At 43.3% G+C, this 16561-nt stretch overlaps 1 protein-coding gene across 2 annotated transcripts in view; it reads left to right on the top strand.

Moving 5' to 3' along the window:
• The window catches only part of nol9 (nucleolar protein 9), a 21138-nt gene extending 4577 nt beyond the window's left edge, over nucleotides 1–16561 (top strand). Inside the window, exons 6-13 of one of the 2 annotated variants that reach the window (XM_061686250.1) lie at nucleotides 1890–1986; nucleotides 2057–2154; nucleotides 11579–11746; nucleotides 11815–12076; nucleotides 12169–12283; nucleotides 15552–15726; nucleotides 15950–16083; nucleotides 16190–16561. In XM_061686250.1, coding sequence (XP_061542234.1) covers nucleotides 1890–1986; nucleotides 2057–2154; nucleotides 11579–11746; nucleotides 11815–12076; nucleotides 12169–12283; nucleotides 15552–15726; nucleotides 15950–16083; nucleotides 16190–16312 — 1172 coding nt within the window. In that variant the 3' untranslated portion in view covers nucleotides 16313–16561. The remainder of the gene's footprint in view (nucleotides 1–1889; nucleotides 1987–2056; nucleotides 2155–11578; nucleotides 11747–11814; nucleotides 12077–12168; nucleotides 12284–15551; nucleotides 15727–15949; nucleotides 16084–16189) is intronic. The other variant, XM_061686259.1, reaches the window with a different exon arrangement.

Raw genomic sequence — 16561 nt, 5'->3', positions numbered from 1 at the left:
TCTGGCGTCTCAGGAGGTGGAAGCAGTGCACCACCAACACTGTATAGTGAGGATGGGCACCGCTGACTTCGACTTGGGACGTTGTGAGTCGGTGGCGAGAATACTTCGAAGATCTCCTGAATTCCACCGACACGCCTTCCCATGAGGAAGCAGAGTCTGGGTTCTCTGCGGCGGGCTCTCCTGGGGTTGAGGTCACCGAGGTGGTTAAAAAGCTCCTCGGTGGCAGGGCCCCGGGGGGTGGATGAGATTCGCCCGGAGTTCCGAAACGCTCTGGATGTTGTGGGGCTGTCCTGGTTGACAAGTCTTTGCAATATCGCGTGGACATCGGGGACAGTGCCTCTGGATTGGCATACTGGGTTGGTGGGACCGGAGGGTGTGTTCCAACTACAGGGGCATCACACTCCTCAGCCTCCCTGGTAAGGTCTATTCAGGCGTGCTGGAGAGGAGGTTCCGTCGGGAAGTCAAATCTCTGATTCAGGAGGAGCAGTGTGGTTTTTGTCCAGGCCGTGGAACAGTGGACCAGCTCTCCACCCTTGACAGGGTCCTTGAGGGTGCATGGGAGCTCGCCTAACCAGTCTACCTGTGTTTTGTGGACTTGGAGAAGGGGTTCGACCGTGTCCCTTGGGGAGTCCTGTGGGGTTGCTTCGGGAGTATGGGGTACCGAACCCCCTGATACGGGCTGTTCGGTCACTGTACGAACAGTGTCAGAGTTTGCGCCGCATTGCTGGTAGTAAGTCGGACTCGTTTCCGGTGAGGGTTGGACTCCGCCAAGGCTGCCCTTTTTCACCGAGTCTGTTCATAACTTTTAAGGACAGAAATTCTCGGTGCAGCCGAGGCGTAAATGAGGTTCGGTTTGGGGGCCTCAGTATTGCTTTTTGCAGACGATGTGGTTCGGTTGGCTTCATCAAGTCGTGATCTCCAACTCTCACTGGAGCGGTTCGCAGCCGAGTGTGAAGCGGCTGGGATGAGAATCAGCACCTCCAAATCTGAGACCATGGTCTTCCGTCAGAAAAGGGTGGCGTGCCCTCTCCAGGTCGGGGATGAGATCCTGCCCCAAGTGGAGGAGTTCAAGTATCTTGCGGTCTTGTTCACGAGTGAGGGAAGAATGGAACGGGAGATTGACAGGCGGATCAGTGCGGCGTCTGCAGTGATGCAGACTTTTTATCGGTCCATTGTGGTAAAGGAGGAGCTAAGGCGAAAGGTGAAGCTCTCAATTTACCGGTCCATCTATGTTCCTACCCTCATCTATGGTCACGAGCTGTGGGTCGTGACCGAAAGAACAAGATCCCGGATACAAGCGGCCGAAATGAGTTTCCTCCGCAGGGTGTCCGGGCTCTCCCCTAGAGAGAGGGTGAGAAGCTCGGTCAACCGGGAGGAGCTCAGAGTAGCGCCGCTGCTCCTACACATTGAGAGGAGCCAAATGAGGTGGCTCGGGCATCTGATAAGGATGCCTCCTGGACGCCTCTCTGGTGAGGTGTTCCGGGCACGTCCCACCGGAGGAGACCCCGGGGACGACCCAGGGCACGCTGGAGAGACTATGTCTCCCAGCTGGCCTCGGAGCACCTCGGGATCCCCCGCGGAAGAGCTGGATGAGAAAATGGATGGATAATTGTGTCGCATTTTCAGAAATAGACATTTGACAAAATATTTTGTTGGTTGTTTAATTTCACACTTGATGGGCAGGCGGGACTCCAGAGACCCAACTAGTCATATACAAGTCAATTTTCCCCAGTCAATGTATCTTTTAAATCTAATTGGGACCTAAACAGCTTTAATGAGCACACAGCAATTGCTGAAACTATCTGGCATTATTGTTCAGCCGTGGCGGAGGTCTGCAAGCCCCTTAAAGTACGCAAAACTGCTTCACTGGACATGTCTGTTTCTCACAGGGGACATGGATGGTTTTGCTGTCGTCCTCGTGTACGGAGCCAAAAACATTGGCAAGTCCACATACATCCGCATGGTCATCAATACGCTTCTAAATCAGTAAGTGCCATCGTCATCATCTTGGTATACTTTAATGTTACTGGACGGTCAACTGCATCTGTGTGTGTAGCACTACAAGTGTGGACTATTTGGAAGCGGACCTCGGGCAAACAGAGTTCACCCCGGCGGGTTGCTTGTCTTTGTTGACTGTCAGAGAACCTCTACTGGGTATGTTTCATCCTCTTCTTCCTTAAAAATGTTAAAGTGGAACCTTAATTCTCAAACACCTTAAAATTTGGAACATTTCGAATTCGACAATATATACAGTGCCACCAGAAAATATTCACACCCCTTCATTTTTTTCACATTTTGCTATGTTAGAGACTTATTCTAAAGCTGATTTGAGCATAGGTTTCCTTTTTTTTTTTTTATCCAGATAAAATATCCCATAATAACAAAGCAAAAACATATTTTCAGACAGTTGTGCAAATGTATTCATAAAATGTAAATGTAAACATAATGGGTACATAAGTATTCACAACCTTGGCTTGATATTTTGTTGAAGCACCTTTGGCAGCAATCACAGCCTCAAGTCTTCTTGGGGATGTCTCTACTTGCTTGGCACACCTGTTTTGGGGAATCTTCTCCCATTCTTCTCTGCAGATCTTCTCAAGGTCAGTCTTTGCGGAGATGTTCGATTGGATTCAAGTCCGGGCTCTGGCTGGGCCATTCTAAGGACATTCACAGGCTGCTCCTGAAGCCACTCCTTTATCTTGGCTGTGTGCTTTGGGTCATTGTCGTGTTGGAAGGTGAATCGACACGATAGTCTGAGTTCCGGAGCACTCTGGACCAAGTTCTCTTAAAGAATTTCTCTATATTTGCCAGCTGTCATCTTACGCTCTATGCAGACTAGTCGCCCAGTTCCTGCAGCAGAAAGACAGCCCCGCAGTATGATGTTGCCACCACCATGCTTCACAGTAGGGATTGTGTTAGCCAGGTGATAAGCAGTGCCTCTTCCTCTCCAGATATGATGCTTGCAATTCAGGCCAAAAAGTTCTATTTTCGTTTCATGAGACCAGAGAATTTTGTTTTAGCAGGTCTGAGAATCCTAAAGGTGCCTTTTGGTAAACTCCAAGCAGGCTGCCATGTGCCTTTTAGTGAGAAGTGGCTTCTCTATGGCCCCTCTACCATAAAGGCCTGATTTGTGGAGTGCGTTAGCAATGGTTGACCTTCTGGATGGTTCTCCTATCCCTCATACATGCAAATCAGTCACCTTTCAGCGAAATTCGCCGTTTTGAACTCAAAATAGGCCATTTACGTGAATCATATTGATCCAATGAGATTTTCCTGGGGGAGGTCCGCTGCCGCCGTTTGCTCCAATCCAATTTAAGCATCTAGTAACGTTTAAGTCTAGTTCAACAATCAAACGACACGTCGTCTTATATTGGAGCTTCCCGGCCATAGGTATTAACACTAGATAAGCCAGCCCGGCTGATCATTGTGCCTCCGTGGCCACCATGTTGGGAAGGTCGTCTTTACCATTGAAGGCAACGGCGCGCTACTCTTGTGTACGACGAACAAAAATAAAAACCTTTCATGTATTGTAGTATTTGTCTGGCATTGTCTGCCCAAACGTGGATATTTCAGCCCACTTAAAACTTGAGAAAACGCCTTGTCGTAAATTGCAGATGTAGTTTTGGCTGTGCACACACAGTAATATAATAATTTGCATATTCACATTTTATTTTATTGATGTTCATGCTGTGGTTAAAACAAATCAGAAAATGCCATTTACTCAGTACTTGAGTAATTATTTCACTCTGTACTTGTTACTCTTACTCAAATCATTTTTTGGAGGACTACTTTTTACTTTTACTTGAGTCACATTATTGTCAAGTAACAGTACTCTTACTTGAGTATGTTTGGCTATTCTACCCACCTCTGGAGCGGACATCCTCTACTCTACATTTCTACTCTTATGTTTAAGCAACATTTGTGCTCATCAGATCAGCCAGAGATCCTCTCTGACCAAGGCCCTTCTTCCCCAGTTACTCAGCTTGGTCGGACAGCCAGATCTAGGAAGGCTCGTGGTGGTTCCAAACTTCTTCCAATTACAAATAATCGAGACCAAAGTTCTTTTCGGGACATTCAGTGCCGCTGAAATTCTTTTGTATCCTTTCCCAGATTTGTGCCATGACACAATCCGGTTTCGGACGCCTGCAGACAATTCCTTAGACTTTATTGGTTGGTTTCTGCTCTGATATGCACTGCCAACTATGAGATCTTATATAGACAGGTGTGTGCCATTCCAAATGATGTTCAATCAACTGAATTTACCACAGGTGGACTCCATTCATGGTGGAGAAGCATCTCAAGGATGATCAGTGGAAATCAGATGCACCTGAGCTTAAGTTTAAGTGTCATTGCAAAGGGTGTGAATACTTATGTACCTATTATGCTTGAATGTTTGCATTTTGTATAAATTCACACAAATGTCTAAAACTATGCTTTTACTTTGTCATTTAGGGATATTTTATGTAGATTTTTTTTGTTTACAGAAAACTATACTCAAATCAGCTTTAGAATAAGTCTGTAACATGGCAAAATGTGAAAAAAAGTGTGAAGGGGTGTGAATACTTTCTGGTGGCACTGTATATTGTCCGCAACAGAACTGGAACAGCCTCCTGTTCTAAAGCACAATTGCTTACAAGTTAGCTTCAACCGCCTCAAAAATGGGTGTTTAAAGGATATTTTATTGTTTTTAATTGAGTAATATTAAACTGATTGGAATATTCATTCATTTTCTATAGTGCTTGTCCTCATTATGGTCCCATGTAGTAGTGTCACGATACCAAAATTCTGACTTCGATACCTATACCTGCATAAAGTACCTCGATACTGAAACGATACCACGAGTTATTCACGAGTTACTCTTGACTAGGTTTTTTGACTGAGTACTTTCTTACTCGAGTAAATATTTGGAGGACTACTTTTTACTTTTGCTTGACTCATATTATTCTAAAGTAACTATTTTTACTTGAGTACAATATTTGGCTACTGTACCCACCTCTGTTTATTACATTCTCAAGCCTGCAAGTTAATGAGTCAGCAAGCTAAGGAGCTAAATTGTTCACTTGACTGTGGCGACATTGTGAAAAACATCAGCGCTCTGAGTTGTGTTCCTCACATAACACACACACACACACACACACAAAAGGAAAAGTTAAGTGTTTATAAACCATAAGCACAGCGGCACACGTTATCATTTGATTGACAGATAAAGATCTTGCATCGCAGTCCAGCAGCTTGAGGGTAGGCCTTATTTTACGTTTTATTTATCCTTTATTTAACCAGGTAAAAGCTTATTGAAAGATAGTCTTTTTCAAAAGCTAAGAGGTAGCAGAAATTATACACTACATAGCATGACGTTCATACAATAAATACAAATAAAGACTAAAAAATAACAGTGATTATTAAAGTGGCACTAAGCAGGCCCAAAAAAATAGCATGATAATTCAACACACCAAAGAGAAGAGTAGTGTTAACAAGCCTGCCAAATTTGAATTAATAAAAACAATCAAGTATATTAGAATCAGAATCATCTTTATTTGCCAAGTATGTCCAAAAAACACAAGGAATTTGTCTCCGGTAATTGGAGCCGCTCTTGTACGACAACAGACAAGTCAATTGACAGACAAACACTTTTGAGACATAAAGACATTGGGGAAAACAGTCACTGAGCAATAAAGGGTTGCTAGTTCTCTGGTAATGCCGGTACATGTTTTTTTTTTTTTTTGACAATTGTGCAAAAAGATGCAGAGTCCTCTTGCACTTAGAGTAGTTCGAATGACTAATATTCCAATAGTCCGGTTCAACGACCATTGTGCAAAGGGCGCCGAGACTTCAAGTGAGTAGTACGATAGTCTGGAACAATGTTGATTGTGCAAATGTTGCAGATACTCCTCAGTCAGTGTGCAAATGGAGCAGATGCTACTCTGTAGCCAGTATTGGTCACTACCTTTCGGCTCTCAGACACTGTGAGCATGTCAAATGGATGTGCCATGGGCTTATGCGATGTAAAATTACATTAGGAGGCTCAACTTCAAAGTTTAATGGTTATGGTGGACTATAATCAGAAAAATAAGCACACAAGTCAACTTACCCTTGTTGTTGCTGACATAATGTAACAGCCGAACACGGCACCCAACGACAGCGGGGCGGTAGGAGGAAGCTCAGGCAGGTAGCAGTCGGCACTGCCCCAGTCACTAATGTCAAGTTACCCACAAAGCCATGTTGTCTCTGGTCAAAGGTTACAAAACTATCCGTCGTAAAATGCAAACTGCATAGTCGGCTGGTGATGTTGATGTTCAGCTCACCATCTGCATGTCTTTAACAAGTCAATCCATTGCTTTTTCATTTCCTAATTTTTTGGAAGCTTAAAAAAACCGTCACCGAGCTGTTCTGTAAATTGAGGCATCCAGCGAATATGCATTTTCAGCGTTTAGCCATCGTTAGCTTGCTAACTGCAAGCTGGAGTGGTAAATGGGCCTTGTTATGGAAGCTAAGCACAACTGAGCAGCCAAATGAAATGTCACTTTGTACTTATATAGTGGGGGAGGGAACGCTCACTAGGAAATATCTTTTCCAGCCCCATGTTTAGCCCCGCCCACAAAATCAGGAAAATTCAAATGGTGAGAAAGATGCTTAAGCTGTATCTCAACAATTCAGCACTATATTATGTCTTTGCATGTTTTCAACACTTCAAATGTTTAATGTATTTAGAAACAAAACACTGATATTTGGTATACACGGTGACAAAGCCCAAATGCTTTCAAGTACATACATGGTGTTTTTTTTTTTTAATTCATTCAAATTTGTCACGCTTTAAGGCATTTTTTGGGCCTCTTTCGTGGGTTAATGACTCTATACTTCTGTGCCAAATGTTTAATATTTGTTTCAGTGCAATTTTTGCGAACAGAGCCCGAGTCTTATTTATATTTTTTGTCTCAACATATTTATTGTTCTATATAACAATGGCAATGTTGAATGTTTTTTTTAGAATTGAAACTTAATGGTTCTTAAAAAGGATGTACTTGACTTATGTTCTATAATATCATTATATCAGTGGCATAAAAAATACACAATGCTAAATTTTGGGAAAATATATCGTCCTAAAAAAGTGCTATCGTGGCAGGCTGAACCATAACATATTGAGAGAGAGGAAGAGCTATGGATAACACAAAAATATTGTACAAGTTGTACAAATAAAAATCTGTAATTTGGCCGGACCGCAAAGCAACAATCGTTACATAGCGGATTACTGTATCTATACTCTGTGATTAGGTTAAATTGCAGGGACTCGTTTCCAGACGTGCGTCCTGGGACTCACATCGTCTGAATAGTAAAATGATCTATGAATGTGTGAGTGTTTGTATGTATATAAAATTTTACATCTATATACCGTATATTTCTGATTTCTACAGTCATGAAAAAAAAAAAATATATTTGACCACTCTTGTTCCTTCTATTTTTTATTTTAGTATTATTTTTTTAATACCTGGTACCACTAAAGGCATGTTACCTGAAGAATACAAAACCTTAATTTTATTCTTTCATTCATCTTCCGTTCCGCTTATCCTCACTAGGGTCGCGGGCATGCTGGAGGCTATCCCAGCTATCTTCGGGCGAGAGGTACACCCTGAACTGGTCACCAGGCAATCGCAGGGCACATAGAAACATAGAAAACACTCACATTTCACACCTACGGGCAATTTAGAGTCTTCAATTAACCTACCCTGCATGTTTTTGGGAGGAAACCGGAGTGCCAGGAGAAAACCCACGCAGGCACGGGGAGAACATGCAAAACTCCACACAGGCGGGGCTGGGATTTGAACCCCCAGTCCCCAGAACTGCGAAGGCAGATGTGCTAACCAGTTGCCCACCATGCCGCCTTAATTTTATTATTAAATGTAACTTTGGTTATTATCAAGAATACCACGGAAAATGGCTTGCGCTAGATATCAGCTTTTGCATAAAACTCTTAAGAGGTATTTCTGTTGTCATCATTACATTTGTCCAAACAAAGGTACCTTTAGCTGAACCAGACATTAAAAATGAACAAGAAATTGAAGAAACAAGGGGTTAAATATTTTTTACGACTTGATTTTTTTTCTATTTTTATATTTATATGTACTTTACTTATACTTAATACTGTGTATTTCAAGCTTTTGTGCAGTATTCTTGTATTTGACTGCATATAAATTCTCCTATCGTCAATAATACATTGTGCACCCACTCAGTGCAGTGCTGTTATTCATTGCATACAAAGTCACGACACTCAAAAAGTGGACCTTTTTGCTCCACTTGGATACTAAGTGGTTTTGCTTTTGCATTCGGGTGGCTTTTTATTCTTGAACTCCCCGATTTCCAGCGTGGTCTCCGACCATGAGTGTAGCCTCCAAGCTGGGCTTCCGTGCGTCTCCTGCTGGTAACACTGACTCGTGTGCATCGAATGCAGTTTCCCTAACAGCACATGAAAATCCACTGCATATAACACTGACTTTGGTCACATATCCTCGTGAGCTTCGAACTCTGAGGTTACATCCCGGTGGCTAACGCGTCCAAACTTGTCTGCAGGCACTAGTCGGCAGTGTGGAGAAATTTCATTCTCCTGGATCCCACACAGTCAAAGCACACAACTTGTCGGAAGACAGGCAGTCATTGGCAGGGGTGAAGTTAAGTGGTGCGTAGGTGTGCATGAGCACTGAAAATATTCAACGTGCACCCAGTTGAAAAGTGCTTTTGCATACGAAGCATTTTGCATTGTATTTTTGGGGGGTTTTCATAGTGGTTTTTTTATTAATTTTTTTTTTTCTCAGCACAGTGGTAGATGGGGCTCCAGTAAAATATGTGCCAGCAGGAAATGAATTTGAATCATTTATATTTGAATTTCTAAACTTGAATAATTGCATTTAAAAACTTTCTGAATATTATAATTTGAAATAGATTTTATTTGTTTGGAACTGAAGTCCAATGAATTTGAAAGTGAATGCAAGATTATTTTATCAGCAATGAAATTAAAATTATATATTTTCACATTCAGTTTGATAATTTCAGATTCAGTTAAACAAATTCAATTTCAAGTTAGCTTTGACAGACATCTGGGGACTGAAGGAGTAGCAATCAATCGGCGATACACAGATCTCTTTGGCCAATCTGTGCCTTCGTTTTTCTAGCACGTGACATAGGGATCGTAGAGTCAAATCTTTTAACCAGCTACAGTATTTTAACCTTTGTAGAATGCGTCATATGGGCAGAAAGAGACAAAAAACGGTGCTTCCTTTCGAACATAGGAAAGGCAGTGTATTGTAAGAACATATCACACCGACAGGACAAAGTTGTCTGTTTTTTTCCCAACATAATGTTATCCAGGCATTGATCTCCATGCCTGACGCTTTACTGACACCTAGGGGTTGAAACAGCACTGCATCTCGATACAGACAGTACTCTTTCAAAATAATTTAGGGCATTTACATCAATGTATTGTAGGCCATTTTTTTGTGCCATTTTGTGGACTGATGTTTCCCACTACAGACAAATCTGTTAAAAAGTTAGAGGGCTGAAATTTTCTTCAAATAAGTACAGTAAGATGTTTTCACTACAAATGAGATAAACTCACTGGGTAAGATTTATCATTTTTGTTGTGCATTGTTTGTCCAAAGGGTTTTATGATGGTGAAAATTTGGACTGTAAATCTGAATTATTACAAATATATTTGTTCTCATTGGAAAATGTTGGTTTTGGAGGGGATTGTGTTTGATTTTAAAGGTTCCACTGTATTAAGTTGGAACCTGCTTGTGCTTTATTCATATAGTCTAACAGTGGGTACGGAACGTATTCAGACCCCGTTAAATTTAAGTTCATTTTTTCCCTCATTAATTTACACACAGCACCCCATATTGACAGGAAAAAAACGGAATTGTTGAAATCTTTACAGCTTAAAAAAGAAAAATGAAATATCACACAGCCGTAAGTATTCAGAATCAGAATCATCTTTATTTGCCAAGTATGTCCAAAAAACACAAGGAATTTGTCTCCGGTAGTTGGAGCCGCTCTAGTACGACAACAGACAGTCAATTGACAGAGAACACTTCAAGGAGTGTATGCAGATTCAGATTCTTTGCTCAGTAGAAGCACCCTTTTGAGGTAATACAACCATGAGTCTTTTTGGGAATGATGCAACAAGTTTTTCATACTTGGATTTGGGGATCCTCTGCCATTCCTCGCAGATCCTCTCCAGTTCTGTTAGGTTGGATGGTACAGCCATTTTCAGGTCTCTCCAGAGATGCTCAATTGGGTTGAAGTCGGGTATCTAGCTGTGGCATTCAAGAACAGTCAAGGAGTTGTTTTGAAGCCACTCCTTCGTTATTTTAGCTGTGTGCTTAGGGTCATTGTCTTGTTGGAAGGTGAACCTTCGGCCCAGTCTGAGGTCCTGAGCACTCTGGAGAAGGTTTTCATCCAGGATATCCTTAAACTTGGCCGCGTTCATCTTTCCTTCGATTGAAACTAGTCGTCCTGTACCTGCAGCTGAAAAACACCCCCAAAGCATGATGCTGCCACCACCATGCTTCACTGTTGGGACTTTATTGGACAGGTGATGAGCAGTGCCTGGTGTTCTCCACACATGGCACTTAGAATTAAGGCCAAAAAGTTCTATATTGGTTTCAGCAGACCATAGAATCTTATTTCTCACCATCTTGGAGTCCTTCAGGTGTTTTTTTTTTTTAGCAAACTCCATGTGGGCTTTCATGTGTCTTGCACTGAGGAGAGGCTTCAGTCGCGCCACTCTGCCATAAAGCCCCGACTGGTGGAGGGCTGCAATGATGGTTGACTTTCTAGAACTTTCTCCCATCTCCCAACAGGATCTCTGGAGCTCAGCCACAATGATCTTTGGGTTCTTCTTTACCTCTCTCACCAAGGCTCTTCTCCCCCGATTGCTCAGTTTGGCTGGACGTCCAGCTCTAGGAAGGGGTCTGGTCGGCCCAAACGTCTTCCATTTCAGGATTATGGAAGCCACTGTGCTCTTAAGAACCTTAAGTGCAGCAGAAGTTTTTTTGTAACCTTGGCCAGATCTGTGCTATGTTACAATTCTGTCTCTGAGCTCTTCAGGAAGTTAATTTGACCTCATGATTCTCATTTGCTCTGACATGCACTGTGAGCTGCAAGGTCTTATATAGACAGGGGTGTGGCTTTCCGAATCAAGTCAAATCAGTGTAATCAAACACAGCTGGACTCCAACGAAGGTGTAGAACCACCTCAAGTATGATCAGAAGAAACGGACAGCACTTGAGTTAAATATGAGTGTCACAGCAAAGGGTCTGAATGGTTATGATTGTGTGATATTTCAGTTTTTCTTTTTTAATAAATCTTCAAAAATCTCAATTATGTTTGTTTCTGTCAATATTGGGTGCTGTGTGTACATTGAGGAAAAAAATGAACTTAAATAATCTTAGCAAATGGCTGCAATATAACAAAGAGTGAAAAATTTAACGGGGTCTGTATACTTTCCGTACCCACTGTATGTTCAGTGTACAATTTAATAGGTATACAAGCCCTCCAGGCACTTAATCGTTAGGGCATGATCAATTCTCAGGCCCCCCCTTCACACATCAGCATGACCCCAACCACATGGTCTTCTATGGCGAGTCGTCATGCGAGTCCGACTTAAGTCGCTACCTGGAAAGCCTCAAGTCCTTGTGGCGCAAGCGTTCTACCAGCCTAGAGACGCCCATTGTCATCAACACCATGGGCTGGGTTAAAGGTCAGTAAAATGTTTTATTTAAAATCGATTTAATGTCACCAATAGTTTTTCGTTGGGTCGATCTCTAGGTTTTGGACTGCACCTGCTAGTGGACTTGCTCCGTTTCTTCCCGGTGTCGCACGTCATCCAATTGGCTCATGCCGGCAACAGCCCAGCTCAATGCCCTGCCCTCACCCCCGAGTTTCTGAGGACAGCCCACGGCTTCCACACGCACCCGCCCACTCAGACGGCGCTGGACGAGTTCACCGAGAGCACACACAGCCCACCCCGCACCTACATTCACATGAGCGTTGAGTCCGATTTTGAAGGCGCAGGCTGCCAGGGGACGGCGTAAGTGCTCGTTTTTCAGCACTGCGTTGTGACATTGTTGGGGTTGCGGCGTGACATTGGCGGCTCACGTCTTCATTTGTTGTGTTGGACAGGAAACACCAACGCTCCAATGAGCAGCGAGAACTGTCACTGCTGGCCTACCTCAGTCAGCTGCAGTCGGCTGATCCAGGACCTGTGAGACCTCTTCACTCCCTCATGCCTTACCAGGTACACATTGTTTGGGGGGGGGGGTCAGCGGTACAATGTATTCCAAGTTATGCTGTAGGATTTAAATTAAAAAATAAATAAATATATATATATATATAATTTTTTTTTTTTTTTTGCTTTCACGCCTATGTCCAGTTCATCCTAAACCAACTCGATGGGGTTTAAAGTGCAACCAAACAGACCAAAAAAAATTATTGAAAAGTTGACAGAGTCTTGTTAACAACCCGGACAATGAATGAATGGATTTAAAAATAATAATTACAAAAAACCATCGGTGAAATTAGGCTTTAACATGGTCAAGAATTGAGACATTCTTTCAGCTTCCAGATGCTGTGGGCGTGACGCTAAATGCTCTCAAAATACTGCCTCCCCGCAACTTTCAGCTGCCAATCAAAGACATGCCTCCTCTCATGGCTCCTGCTATGTAGGGAGAGACGCTCACACGGGCCGCAGAGAGACATTCATTGGTGGCCACCCCTTTGTCTCAGTTGAAATTCAGTGGTCCGTTAATCGACACCGTAAAAAGTCATCAGCCATGATGCATCGCGAGGAGGAGGGGGGGAAAAGGGGTGTGGGGGGAGTCATCCAGGCAGGTTGATCGTGGTACATGTACTTCTGTCGCCGCCAAAATTCACCCTTAGGCGGCGACAGCCGGATGATCTCCCCTGCCAAATGGCCACCGCATGGAATAAGGGTGCTTAGTGTTTATATAGTGGGGAAGACCTTGTGCCAGAAAGTGTATACAACCCAGCCCGCTGGCGGGCTAGTTTTTAGTGCTGCCCAAAAAATTGGGCCAAAAGAGATGAAGAAATAGTCTTAAGCTATACCTCAACAATTCAGTACTAGATTGTTTTCAGTTTTTACACATATTTTCAGCACTTCAAAAATATTTAATATATTTAGAAACAAAACAAGATTGTGCTGGGACCACTAATAACAACACAGGTTATACGAACACATCAACTCACAGGTTCTTACAGGTGTTTAGACACTAAAAAGAATCCCACCGCACCACTCGTCAGTAGCACTGCCTTGTTCATTTCCCACATCCTGTCCTGCCCTTTTGTGTCCTCTCATCTTTTTTTCTTGGTTACTTATTTCATGTCCCCCCCCCAATCCACTAATAATGAGTTGACTGTTGTAATGTTACTTGTGTTCAAAAATCTAGACTGTCTCACTATTGTTCTGCTGTGGTTCTCACCCCTAGTTCCCTTGTCCACTCTATCCCTCTGTCTGTCCCCTAAGACCCTTTTCTGTCCGGCTGCATTTTCAATAAACATCAGATTAATTAAAATAAAATTAAAAGTAAGCAAAGTCAAAAATGCTTAAAAAATGTCAAACTCAGTCCCGGCGGCCAAATTTGGCCTACGAAGTAATTATATTTGCCCTGCAAGACAATATCAAATGTTTATTAGAGCTGGACTGCCAGTATATAGCACATGTGCCACTAATATTACAAATCCCAGAATGCTTTGCTAGTGTGTTGGCCCATCAGTCTACACCGGCAAGCCCCTTCCCTTTCTGTTGCTGTCGTTAGCAACTATGCTACCAGTCTTCTCGGGCAAATTTACAACTTCCCCTTCCCAAAAATGGCCAAAAGAACGATGGAAAACCGTTAACTTCCAAGACAGGTCCGAGGCACATTATCTGTTCACTAAGGTAGAAGACAGACCTGTTGGTCATGTGCGGAGTAACGTGGCTGTAACAAAGAATATAACAATTGAATTGTTTTTTTTTTTTAATGCCCTTTATCAACTCCGAGGCAGGGACTGTTAATAGTTTGAAGTTTGGGTTTTTATTGAAGGACGTTCTTATTTTTTTGGGGTTGTTTTGTTGTTGGCCTTTGAAAAAAGATTTACATCAAGAAGAAAGGTAGTTTGAGATAGATAAATAGAAGATAGAGAGACAGAAGAATTCATGTTATTTATTTAAATACAAAACAGCAAACAAATACCACTGATTTATTTTGTCGCAAATTTGATTTCTCATGTGTTTATAATATTAAAGTTTGTTTATTCCAGATTCAGTTTTAAGCAAAATGTAATTTTGACGTCATATGATAAACTTTAATGCTACATTTCTGCAAAGAAGGGAAACATGCACATCGCAGTGATTTTTCATTAAATATTGAGTTTGGCCTGCGACGTTGTCCCAATTTTTTATTTTGGCCCACCGTGAATTTGAGTTTGAAACCCCTGCCTTATGCGAAATAACTGCTCGTAAAATTGGGCTAGGTTTAAGGTTAAAGTTAAGATTAGGAATAGGTGTAACCTTCATATTTTGTCCAAGTGTTGTTGCTGTAGCGAGTTGTGCATGCGCACCACAGATCGTGCAGGCACCGCACATAGTCTTTTCAGGGGATAAACCACCAATAAGCGTTTTCGGGGTTGGTTAGACCCTCCAGGTCTCACTGTCATTGCCCATGTGAGCATTAAAGTCCCCCAGCAGAACGAGGGAGTCCCCAGCAGGAGCGCTCTCCAGCACCCCCTCCAAAGACTCCAAGAAGGGTGGGTACTCTGAACTGCTGTTTGGTGCATCGGCACAAACAACAGCCAATGGGGGGAGGGAGGCCAACGTACAGGCGCCAAGCCAGGGGCAATAAGTATGCCCACATCTGCAACTCCAGCTTGGAAAAGAGTCCAACCCCTCTAAAGAGGACTGGTATCGGAGCCCAAGCTGTGTGTGGAGGTGAACCAGTCTATATTTAGTCGGAACTTGTCAACCTCGCACACCAGCTCGGGCTTCTTCCCTGCCAGAGAGGTGACATTCCACATCCCTAGAGCCAACTTTTGTAGCTGGGGATCAGACCGCCTCCCAGCTCGCTATGCACCCGACCCCTTTGGGCCCTCCCATGGGAAGGGGGACCTCTTCGGGCAGTCCCTGACTGCAGGCCCGGCCACCAGGTGGTCGCCTTCGAGCCCCGCCTCCAGGCCTGGCTCCAGAGGGGGGCTCCTGTGACCCGCGTCCGAGCAAAGGAAACCTAGGTCTATTTGTATATCATCATAAATAAATACACGTATATAAAAATAGTTCCCAGAAGTTTACCCAGTATTCTCTTATTGGCCGTCAGATTTTTAAAAAAGGCAGATGCCGATATGCGTCAATAGGGCGAAACGGGTCTATTCTTCCAACTTAGTCGTAGTCACGCTTTTTGTGTTTGTCTTACTCATATTTGTGTTAAAATACCAAACTTTACTGGGTTGTTGATGGGTTTATACACCATTATTGAGATTTGGTCCATATCGAAAATGTCATTGTACCCCCGCAGGTGCCCCACACAGACGTGGCTTTGGGCGTGGTCCATTTCGATGTGGCTCCCAGTGACATGTTCTATGCTGTCAATGCTGGCCTCGTGGGACTCTGCTGCCTGGCAGAGAAGGTGACGAGCAAAAGAGGTCCGGTCCTGCTGTCCCAGGCCCCCCTCTGCCCCTGCGTGGGCCTGGGTACGAACTAATCCTTTCATTTGTTATGTTCACGTTTCAGGTGTAAAATTATTACATCTGTATCCACTGGTAATCATTTTATTATAGTCATACTTATTGTCTTATATTATTGTTGTCTTTTGTGTGGTGTAAGAAAGGTCTGCTCTCCTGATTCTTCTAGTCTTCAAAGCCATTTAGCAACCAGTTTCTAAACACAGGCTGGTGTTCACTTTGCGTCTTGTAGGTGTGCTACGAGGGATCGACATGGCGCGAGGTCTCTACTTTGTGCTGACGCCGGTAGATCCCACCGTGCTGCGCAAGGTCAACTGTCTCCTTCTTGGAGCCATGTCGTTGCCCTCCTGTATCTTGACTGCACAGGTCAGACATAAACTTGCTCGTGGGACGACTCACAAAGTTTGGGATACTGTGGTTTTTCGGTTCAATTTCTTAACCACTACACGCTAATAATGGCGATTTTGTGCAGCAGGGCGGTTTCCAGGGGGAGCTGCCTTACGTGACGTCGGACTACAGCTTTGACCTGACCGGTGCTGGAAAGCTGCGGGTCTTCAAGGGACTGCAGAGACAGAGTCAGACGCGGACATACTGATGTTCCCGGTCTACAGAACTGAGGGTCAGACTTGTTGTTTTTTTTTTTTTTTTTATATTTACATATAGTCTGACATGGACTCTTCAGAATGAGAGAAATCTCTCAAAACATGGTTGGTTGTTTTGTACTGCTGGCATTCCAAAGCTGTAACTGAATTCTGGTGTCATATTAAAAGCAGAAACAATATGTTCAGATTTGTAGTTTTTACTTTTGATTAAGACACGCATTCAGGCACCATGTGTCATTGGT

This window comes from Phycodurus eques, chromosome 1, assembly GCF_024500275.1.
Source record: "Phycodurus eques isolate BA_2022a chromosome 1, UOR_Pequ_1.1, whole genome shotgun sequence".
NCBI classification, from domain to species: Eukaryota; Metazoa; Chordata; class Actinopteri; order Syngnathiformes; family Syngnathidae; genus Phycodurus; species Phycodurus eques.
The sequence above is the reverse complement of the archived record's forward strand: the minus strand, read 5'-3'. Positions and strand labels throughout refer to the sequence as shown.